We start from the raw sequence: 11125 nt of genomic DNA, 5'->3' as shown, positions 1-11125 counted from the left end.
CATTTGTATACGACTGTCCAATCACAGTCCTGTGATCACGTCCAATATAATAATATTATAATGAGTCAGAAAACAACAGAAAATACGCACCACAATTGCGTAAGTTCTGCAGATGACACGAGACCAATTGAGACGTTTTGTGTACAACACTGCCCTCTAGTGGGTACAATAGCCTAGTAAACCTCTGCTGTACAATGTATGTCTGATTGATACCCAGGTTTTAAAGTTTGTCATAATGTAATATATGTAGTATATTATCATACAGTACTAACATCACAATACACAGTAATACACTGCATAGCAGAGCCTCGACACACAGGAAGGTCCCTGGAGTGATCGCCCCCGAGCTGCATGTGCCCTTGAGCAAGGCGGAAAAAAGACCAATTGACTGACAAGATGATTGCATGGCAAATAATCCCCATCAAGCCAGTCGTCTTGACCACAGCGTGTCCTCCCTCCCCCCCTCCCTCCCCCCTCCCCCCCTCCCTCCCTCCCTCCCTCCCTCCCCTGCTCCCCCCTCCCCCCTCCCTCCCTCGTGTCCTCCCTCCCTCCCTCCCCCCCCTCCCCCCTCCCTCCCTCGTGTCCTCCCTCCCTCCCTCCCCCCCTCCTCCCTCCCTCCCTCCCTCCCCCACTCCCTCCCTCCCCCCCTCCCTCCCCCCCTCCCTCCCTCCCTCCCCTCCCTCCCTCCCTCCAGGCAGGGTGAGGGCCGGCCCAGCTGGGCTCTGTTCGGCCGGCTGTCGGAGCACAACGAGACGGCCCTGTTCAGAGAGAAGTTCCTGGACTGGGCCGAGAGGAAGAAGGAGGAGGCGGCCGCGGACGAAGCCAAGGTACCGGAACAGATACAGGGATTATTACACACATACAGGGATTATTACTGGAGGTATAGGAACAGATACAGAGATTATTACACACATACAGGGATTATTACAGGAGGTATAAGGACAGATACAGAGATTATTACACACATACAGGGATTATTACAGGAGGTATAGGAACAGATACAGAGATTATTACAGGAGGTAGAGGAACAGAGCCCAACACGGAGTGTGGTGAGGGATAATGCTTGCAGAATGCGCAAGAGGTGAATCACGTGTGGTCATGTCCTCTCTAGAGACCAGGGGTCCTTCCAGGGTGATCCCCAGTATCATCCCAGTATGGGCATCTCTCTGTCTCCCTCTCTGTTTATAATCTGTCTGAGTCCCCCCTAACCCTCTCTCTCTCTCTCTCTCTCTCTCTCTCTCTCTCTCCTCTCTCTCCCCCTCTCTCCCTCCCCCCCTCTCCTATCCCCCTCTCTATCTCTCTCTATCCTCTCTCTCCCCTCTCTCCCTCCCTCCCCCCTCTCCTCTCTCTCTCTCTCTCTCTTCTCTCTCTCCTCTCTCTCTCTCTCTCTCTCTCTATCCTCTCTCTCCCCTCTCTCCATCCCCCCCTCTCTCTCCTCTCTCCCTCCCCCCCCCTCCTCTCCCTCCCTCCTCTCACCCCCCCCCTTTCTCCCCCCCCCCCCTCTCTCTCCCTCCCCCCCACCCCCCCCTCTCCCTCTTCCAGAGCCCCATCCACCTTACCCCTCGGGGCGGCTCCTCCCACGACTCCTCCACCCTCCTCCCCCTGGAGCTGAGGCCGTGCGACGCCCGGGCACTGCTGGAGGGCTCGGGGGGGCCGGTGCGGAGCGTCCTGGAGGGGGTGGACGTGCAGCGGGGCCACGGCCTGGTCCGGACGGAGGACGGCAGGCAGGCGGAGCTGGCCACGCTGGCGGTGGACGCCTGGCACATCCGGGAGTTCGAGGAGGAGGAGCTGGCGGCGGGGGCCCTGGGCCAGCTGCACGAGGGGGACACCTACGTCATCCGCTGGAAGTACTCCGTCACCACCGTCGGTCAGTGACAGTGACGGTTTACTGATTTATTTTGCCTTGCGGCGGTCAACATGTCAGTCGATTGTTGGGATTTTGGGGGGGTTTTTGCTCTAGGCACAGGGTCGGGTATAGTCAGCGCCCCTAGAGCAATTAGGGGGTGAAGTGCCTTGCTCTGTTATCACCCTCTTAGTAATGTGTCAGTGTCCTGTGTCTGTGTGTGTGTGTGTGTGTGTGTCTGTGTCTGTGTCTGTGTGTGTGTGTGTGTGTGTGTGTGTGTGTGTGCGCGTGTCTGTGTCTGTGCCTGTGTGTGCCTGTGTGCACTTGTGTCTGTGTCTGTGTGTGCCTGTGTGTGCCTGTGTGTGCCTGTGTGTGTGTGTGTGTGTGTGTGTGTGTGTGTGTGTGTGTGTGTGTGTGCGCGCCTGTGTGTGTGTGTGTGTGTGTGTGTGTGTGTGTGTGTGTGTGTGTGTGTGTGTGTGTGTCAACCCTGGCCACAGTGGGGAAGAGGCAGAAGCCGGGGGAGCTGAGCAGCGGGGGTCCGGGACGAGAGCGCAGCTCCTGTTTCTTCTGGCAGGGCCGCCACTCCAGCGTCAGCGGGAAGGGCACCTCGGCACTCATGACCGTGGAGCTGGGCAACCACCGGGGGGCGCAGGTGAGTCGCCTGTTCCGACTCAGTCAGATTGAGGGCAAAAATTACAAAAGTTGGACTTGACCACAAATGATTTGCTAGCAACTGCGAGCTTTTATTTCAGTATTACAGGACTACAACAATTGAAACCACGGAAACTAGTTTGACCATATTGTACGATTTTATGTCACGAGGACTAGCGATGCAAATTAGCTCACAGCTAAATCCGGCATATTTACTGTCACCATACATTGTATACGTGACTGTTCATTAATGTGAACTGTCCTGACTAAATACAAGATCTATCTATCTATCTATCTATCTATCTATCTGTCTATATTTCACTGTTGGCTCTCCCTTGGTCCAGGTACTGGTGGCCCAGGGCAAGGAGCCTCCGTGTTTCCTGCAGCTGTTCCAGGGAGGTCTGGTCATCCACAAGGGCAGCAGAGAGGACAGCGCCAACAACACCGGTACAGCAACGAGCCCCTCTCACAAATGGGACTATTTCTTTATGTTTGTGTCTTCTGTATTGTGTGTATATGTTACGGTACATGTGGGAAAACTAGGGTTAGGGTTAGGTGCTAGGATGCTATGGTTAGGGTTAGGGTTAGGGTTAGGGGTAGGGTTAGGGTTAGACATGCCAGCATGTACCAAGTCACCCTAGCACCTAACCCTAACCCTAGTTTTCCCACATGTACCGTATTCCCACATGTACCGTATTCCCACGTGTACCGTATTCCCACATGTACCGTAACATATATATGCTTTTGGACAACTCTTATGACTAGCTGTTGTCTAGCTAGCCATTATGGCTACACAACGAAAGCTGGTCACAGGGAGCTGGCTAATGCACACACGGATCTGGAGCTAAGCTACGTATGTTTAGGATGTATTTTATATAGGTGCTGGGACTTTAACGCGTTAATTTCGATGAATTAATTACAGAAGAAAAATATTAGGTTAGGTACATTGTGTGATGTGTTGGTCTGTGTAGCTAAAATAAACAGGATTTAGCTGCTTTAAACTTATGTATATGTCTATTCATTGATTCACTCGTATACCAAACCCATTTGAATCCAAAACTGTTGCTTCTCGTGTCAAATATTGATATGTGATTAAAATGCGATTCATTTCGATTAATTAATTACAAAGCCTCTAATTTATTAGGTACATTTTTTAAATCGCGTCCCACCTCTAGTATATATGCTTTGGACAACTCTTATGACTAGCTGTTGTCGTCTAGCTAGGGAGCTGGCTAATGCACACAGACACGGATCTGGAGCTAAGCTACGTATATTTAGGATGTATTTGATATGAACGGTTCTGCCGTGACGTGCAGGTGGTTGGCGTATGTTCTGCGTGCGTGGCGAGGCGCCCTCGGAGGCCTCCCTGGTGGAGGTGGAGTGCTGCTGCGCCAGCCTGCGGTCCCGGGCCACCCTGGTGCTGCTGGGGGCCTCCCAGGGCCAGCTCTACCTCTGGCACGGCTGCAAGTCCCACCCCTGCGCCAGAGACATGGGCAACAAGGCTGTGGAGAGACTCACTCAGGGGTAAGAGACATGAGACTCACGTCATGAAGGTGCCCCGTCTGCCCAGTCTGAAGTTTCACGTTATTGATAAAAGGATGGATGGATGGAGGATGGAGGGGAGGGGGGATTTTGGATAAAAAAAACATGGTAATATTACTTTTATTTAACAATTTTTTGTCTACTTTGTTTATTGCAAACAGCTGAAAAAAAAAAGACATTTTGCCAATAAGCCTAATAAGGAATGGGGGTTGATTAATTTTGATTGCAACTGTACTGTATGATATTTTGATGATACATTTACATGTGTGTGTGTGTGTGTGTGTGTGTGTGTGTGTGTGTGTGTGTGTGTGTGTGTGTGTGTGTGTGTGTGTGTGTGTGTATAACAGGAGTCCGTCTGAGCTTGGACTCAACAGCAACAGCAGTGTGAAGGTGAAGGAGGTGGAGGAAGGGGCGGAGCCTGCAGCGTTCTGGACCGCGCTGGGGCAGCAGGACAAGAAGGCCTACGACTGCATGCTGCAAGGTACCGTGCTCCCTCACTACTACACTACTACACTACTACACTACTCCCTCACTACTACACTACTACACCACTACACTACTACACTACTACACTACTACACTACTACACTACTCCCTCACTACTACACTACTACACCACTACACTACTCCCTCAATACTACACTACTACACTACTACACTACTACACTACTACACTACTCCCTCACTACTACACTACTACACCACTACACTACTCCCTCAATACTACACTACTACACCACTACACTACTACACTACTACACTACTACACTACTACACTACTACACTACTACACTACTACACTACTCCCTCACTACTACACTACTACACTACTACACTACTCCCTCAATACTACACTACTACACTACTCCCTCAATACTACACTACTACACCACTACACTACTACACTACTACACTACTACACTACTACACTACTACACTACTACACTACTACACCACTACACTACTACACTACTCCCTCAATACTACACTACTACACTACTACACTACTCCCTCACTACTACACTACTACACTACTCCCTCAATACTACACTGCTACACTATAATAATAATAATAATAATAATAATAATAATAATAATAATAATAATAATACATTAGACTTGTATAACGCTTTTCTAGACACTCAAAGATGCTTTACAAACTGAAAAGATTGAGTAGTAATAATAAAAAGAAACAAAAGATAAGTAAAAGAAAGTATAGGGGTCTAATTAATTTTTAGATTACTAATCTAAGTCTAAGTGTCGTTGTAGGACAATCTACTCTGTATACTGCAATATATCCTACTACATATCCCATATATCCCACTACACCCTCACTTGGGTATGGGTCTTGAAAAAGCAGATACCTTCTCTGATATAAATACAGTTTGATAGAGGTAATATAGTTTAGTTACATAAGTGCTTATCAAGATCTCATACTTGTAAGTGTGTGCATTATAGAAAAAAATAATAATGAATAATCATTAAAAAATGTCTTTGATTCAGATCCAGGGAAGTACAACTTCACCCCGCGCCTGTTCCGTCTGAACGCCAGCTCGGGGGTGTTCGAGGGCGAGGAGCAGCTGAGCCCGGCCCGCGTGCACGGCGCCGTCATGGCCATGCCCTTCCTACAGGAGAATCTCTACTCAGCACCGCAGCCAGGTACGGACCTTAAGGTTCTGGTCATCACCTACAGAGCCCTTCATGGTCAGGCACCTGCATACATCTGTGACCTACTGCGTCCTTACAGCCCCAGTAGGTCTCTCAGGTCCTCTGACCAGGGTTTGTTGGTTGTCCCCCGTGCCAGATTAAAAAACAAAGGTGATCGAGCATTCCAAAACGTGGCTCCCAAACTTTGGAAGGCTCTTCCCTTGGAACTTAGATCAGCGGTCTCGGTCTCATAATACATCTTCCTTCTTCTAGCATTACGACTGCCAATGGCCCGAGCAGAGACTTACTTTTCTTGCAATGACTGATGGATAGATGATTCACTTACTTAGGGTTAGGGTTAACCAAAATGTAGTTGGTTGTAAGTCGCTTTGGATAAAGGCGTCAGATGCTAAATGCCAGAAATGTAAATGTCAATAATACCAGTCACTTCTTTGTGCATATTCAAAGTAATATCATGTTTTTAAGGTGAGCTTGTTATATCCTAACCCTAACCGCTCCTGATCCTCCCCTGCCTCTCTCTCTCTCTCCGTGTGTAGCCATCTTCCTGCTGGACAACCGCATGGAGGTGTACCTGTGGCAGGGCGTTCAGCCGGACGACGCGGAGAGCACGGGCTCCGCCCAGATCCGCTGGGACAACCAGAGGAAGTGCGCCATGGAGACGGTGCTGCAGTACTGCAAAGGTCAGGAGAAGAAAAAAATTTGATCAGGGGGATTCTAGATTCTAGGATTCTAGATAATTCTAGATTCTAGAATGTAATTCCATATTTATTGTAGGAATAACATCAAACCAAAGCTGCTGTGACTTCAGCCACCTCACCAGCCCTCCTCATCTAAACCCTTTGGTTCATCTTAGCATTTCAACGTTGTCTTCTCTTGTTGTGTCGTTTCAGAAAAGAACTCGAGGCGCCCCCCGCAGGCCTACCTGATCCTAGCAGGCTCGGAGCCCCTCACCTTCACCAACATCTTCCCCTACTGGGAGAGAGACCCCAGCATCAGCACCCAGGTGAGACCTAACCCTGCTCTGTCTGCCTTTCAACGGGGCGTCACAAACACCTTGACGAGGCCGATGTTGAAGCCTCACAAAACATTCATTAGCCAATGTCATGCTACAGTAGGGTTGGGCGGGATCTGATTTTTTAAACCGTTAAATCATCTCCAAATTTAACCGTGGTTTACGACAAAAATGTGATGCATGTTCCATAGTTATCCAATGTCACTTCACGAGATCGGCGAGAATTACAGCGTACAGAACGTAGCTAGAACGTTAAGTTCGAAAGGTTTGTCGCCAGCTGTGAACCGGCGGTACGCACAATACAGTCTGAACAGAGGTCACGTGTGAATGGACGAGGAAGGAAGTGGAGGGAAGGACGGAGGGAGGGAGGAATGAGCTTTTTGACAGGTTATTTATTTGACAGATGACATTGTTTACGAAACGTTGAGTGTGTGTGTGTGTGTCGGCTCAGGGGGAAGGGGCGAGGAACAAGGTGACCCTGGTGCAGGACGTCCTGTCCAGGCTGAGTAAGACCCAGTACTCTGTGGAGGAGCTGACGGCCAAGCCGCTGCCAGAGGGGGCGGACCCTCTACACCTGGAGATCTACCTCTCAGACCAGGACTTCCAGGTAAACTAAATCTATTGGAAGACCACTTACTTACCGGTACTTACTTGCTGACTTGTGTTTCAGTGGCGAATAAACTATGGACAGCACTCTAATCGATCATCTTTAAACATAATTTTGACTGCATTTAGATGATGATTTAAAAATACATTAGAGTGCTGTATAGAGTTGCGGTTTCAACCCAAAAGCATCATGATGCTGTTTCCTAGTGATTCTGTGGTAGCCTAGCATGTTAGATAAATATTGAATATCTCTATTGACTCCCGATTACAATCATACTGGTGCTAGGTGGAACAACATACTCTAGCTAACATGGTTTGCAATACACTGCCACACATTGACACACACACACACACACACACACACACACACACACACACACACAGCAGATACAATCTGAAACTCCTCACCACATTTGCAATAATTGAGAATGCTAGCCATGTATCATTAATGCTATTTTAAGAAAGTAATGGAGTTATCTTTCAAAATGACAACCATTTATCCATATTGCTGGAGTGCTTTTGTACGTTACACATAGAGAATGTTGCTACATAATGAAAATGGGTTTTCTGTGACAGTCATTGTATTTCCACATTGATGTGTTGCAGACGGTTTTGGAGATGACCCGAGTTGAATTTAACGCCCTTCCAAACTGGAAACAGAAAAACCTGAAGAAGTCCAAGGGCCTGTTTTAAAACCGTGTGCTTCTGTCTGTTTTGTAAACAAACCAAAAACAAGTGAACATTTTTAGTCCATGGCACCTTTTCTTACTTTTTTGTATTCAAATATGAGAGTCAAGTTATGTGAAACAAAGGAAAAAGCAGGGCTCGTTTTAAACCAATTACAACTTATACCATTCTACATTATGTTACGTGTGATGTGACCGTTAAGATATACTCTTGCATGTGTTATCTCAAAGAACAATAGGCATTGCATCTGAGTGAGCTATTATGTCACACTTTATATAAATATATCAATATTTATAAGTATAGTGTGATATAGGCTTATAAAGTCTTTATGATGCGTCTGTGTAGGGTTTATGAAGACTGTTTGAATGCTCTATAAAGCCTTTATAGGTTGTAATTTGTTTAAAGTGGGACCAAAACACATGTACAGTCTTTTGTGTTAGACATAATATGTATTTTAACGATGGCCATTTCATACGTGTCTCCTACGAAGCAATATATACTAGCCAATATATACAGTATATGCAATTATTGTTACCTTTTGTTGGCAAGGTGTCATAATATAGCTAATTATATATGCCCACGATTATAAATATGTATTATAAATGTATTTTCTTGTACGTGTACTCTAACATTGTTGTTTTTTGGCTTGTATGAATATCATCTGAAACTCTAAATTGACTGCCTACTGTATTATGCCAATGGCTACTTCTTGAGTGACTGTTTTACTTGGACCAAACCTGACTGTATTCTTGGCCTACTTTCTCTCTAATGTCTCTGTTGGGCGGGTAACTGAGTTATGAATAAGCTGTCTTCATAGCTACAGTTCAATGCACAAATGTATAGTACAACATGTGCTCAACATGAACAATGTATTATGTTACAATATAAAATATACTATGGATGCAACTGTTGTTCCTTTGGATATCAATTATACAGTGAAGGACAATGTGTATTGGAAACCTGTTTTCAAGAGATATGAGTGAAACAGAGAAACCACAAAGGTCTTTGGAGAACACACTGGAACACTGTTCTTAGAATTGACTTGAATGAGTCTATGGAACTTCATGTGACTGTAGGAAACAGACCATGTATTGTTTTGTCCACTAGGTGTCAGTGTCTGCCCATCAAGGAGGTATGCATATTACAGTTTCTCAATTGCTTCCGCACGTCTTCTGAAAGCATGGCTCATTTTCTCAAAACTAAATAATAAAGCATATATGGAATATGGTGGCAGATGAAGAAGGGAAAAAACGTGGGTGGTTGAACCAGAGGCAGACCAGAGCCGGCCTGTGGAAACGTACATTGTCCCAGATGACAACTTACTGCTCTGGGCCATCCATCTGCTGGGCTGGGGTGAGGATATTGTGTAGCGTGTCCAGGAAAGTGATGAGATGGGCACTATTGTGGGGCCCAAAGGTTAAATGGTGATGGAGGACACCTTGGTGATTTATAGCGCCGCATATGTTCCCCCCTCGCTGGCCAGGATCCTCAACGATGGAATGCTGGCCAATGAAGTGAGAATCGGAATCAGAATTGCTTTTATTATCAATGTACAAGGTATCAAGGTACACAAATAAAATTATTTGCATTGCAGCAAGATACAAAACCATAATAAAGTAGAATAAAGTGATTGTAGTCTTACTACAGCGGGACCAGTCGTACTGCAGTAGAAATAGTAGTGCAAAATGCTGTACAGGTTACAATATGATGGGATACAGATATGATACAGTACAAGTAGTCCGGTGTTTAAGGTAGTCATATAATATATATTAGTTTTGTAGTTAGGATAGTCTGGGGGAGACAGTCTTGTTTTCTTCCAATACATTTGCCCAGGAGCCTGATTGCTTGAGGGAAATAGCTGTTTCACATCCTCTGGGTTTTAGCCCCGAGGCTACGGTACCGTTTCACTGACAGCAGTAGCCTGAACAGTTTCTGATTGGGGTGGGGGGGACTTGATGATCCTTTTTTTTTTTTAAGTAATCTTTTCTTGAGTGGGGCAGTCCCACTCATATTTTTCATTTTATTGGACAGATATAGTGAAGACAGACAGGAAAGTAAGGGAGAGAGGGCACGTCAGCAGGGCATGGGCCGGAATTTGAACCCATGCCAACATGGGCATGTGTGTGCTGTAGACCGTGGTGCTAGACCACTGGACCACTGCAGGCCATGGGCCCTTGGTAATCCTGAGAGCCTTTCTGACGCACCGATCACTGTAGTAGGCTGTAGGTGTCCTGAAGGGAGGGAAGCTCACCACCTCTGATCTTCTCGGCTTGCGGTTTCGGGCCGTGCAGTTCCCCTTCACGTTCCTTCTGTTTTGGGCAGTGCCGTTCCCGTTCACGTTCCTTCTGTTTTGCCGCCTTTTTGCGAGGTCGAAACCCACTTCATCAACATGGTCAACCAAAGTGGCTCGAATCTCATCAGGCAATTACTCTCCTAGGTCCGAGTCTTGGTCGTTACATTTACATTTTTGGCATTTAGCAGACGCCTTATTCCAAAGCGACTTACAATCAATACATTTGAATACTAAGCATGTGAATCATCAGTCCACCATTCGTTGCAGGAAGAGTAATCTAGCTCAGGCCCGGGGCCATTGATAGAAGGAAAAACCTTCTCCCTATCACCTTCTTCTAAAACCTAGTTGTTCTTTTTTTCTTTTTTCTTTTTACACTGGAGAAACAGAGAAACAGTACAAAGGGGGCAATAGAAGTTCTTAGGGACACAGTAGAGGGGAACCCTACCATTTCCTTCAGGTAGGCAGGGGCTGTCCCTTTAGCTGCCTGTTATGCAAGCACCAGGGTCTTGAATCTGAATCCGTCCTCTTGCTTTTCCTCCTCCTCTCACTCCTCTCGCTCTACCTCTCTGCAAAGTTGGCATCCATTGTTCTCCAACACAGAAGAGTTCACCTTTGGCCCTTTTATCGCTAAAGCTATGAATGATATTTGAAAAGCAAATTGGTGTTTGCCCATTATGAGGAGTCAATGGTGTCGTTGGTGGTTTGAGTTTAGCATTCGGAATGGAAGTGTTTTCCATGTGAACACCAGAGATTTTATCAATGAAGAGTGTGCCAAATGTAAAGAATTGTGGGTAGTGTTTAGCAAAAACTGTGGTTTAGAGCT

The 11125-nt window shown here is 46.5% G+C and overlaps 1 protein-coding gene across 1 annotated transcript in view; it reads left to right on the top strand.

The window, feature by feature from the left end:
- The window catches only part of LOC308167518 (supervillin-like), a gene marked incomplete at its 5' end in the record, with an annotated part of 10124 nt that extends 1878 nt beyond the window's left edge, over positions 1-8246 (top strand). The window contains 11 exons of the mRNA XM_080541935.1: positions 699-827; positions 1543-1867; positions 2341-2495; positions 2839-2941; positions 3811-4018; positions 4384-4517; positions 5540-5695; positions 6241-6384; positions 6595-6707; positions 7168-7323; positions 7929-8246. Coding sequence (XP_080398061.1) covers positions 699-827; positions 1543-1867; positions 2341-2495; positions 2839-2941; positions 3811-4018; positions 4384-4517; positions 5540-5695; positions 6241-6384; positions 6595-6707; positions 7168-7323; positions 7929-8015 — 1710 coding nt within the window. The 3' untranslated portion in view covers positions 8016-8246. The remainder of the gene's footprint in view (positions 1-698; positions 828-1542; positions 1868-2340; positions 2496-2838; positions 2942-3810; positions 4019-4383; positions 4518-5539; positions 5696-6240; positions 6385-6594; positions 6708-7167; positions 7324-7928) is intronic.
- Positions 8247-11125: the final 2879 nt, after the last annotated feature.

The sequence above is a fragment of the Nansenia antarctica genome, assembly GCF_963989245.1.
Source record: "Nansenia antarctica genome assembly, chromosome: 11".
In the NCBI taxonomy this organism is placed as follows: domain Eukaryota; kingdom Metazoa; phylum Chordata; class Actinopteri; order Argentiniformes; family Microstomatidae; genus Nansenia; species Nansenia antarctica.
The sequence above is the reverse complement of the archived record's forward strand: the minus strand, read 5'-3'. Positions and strand labels throughout refer to the sequence as shown.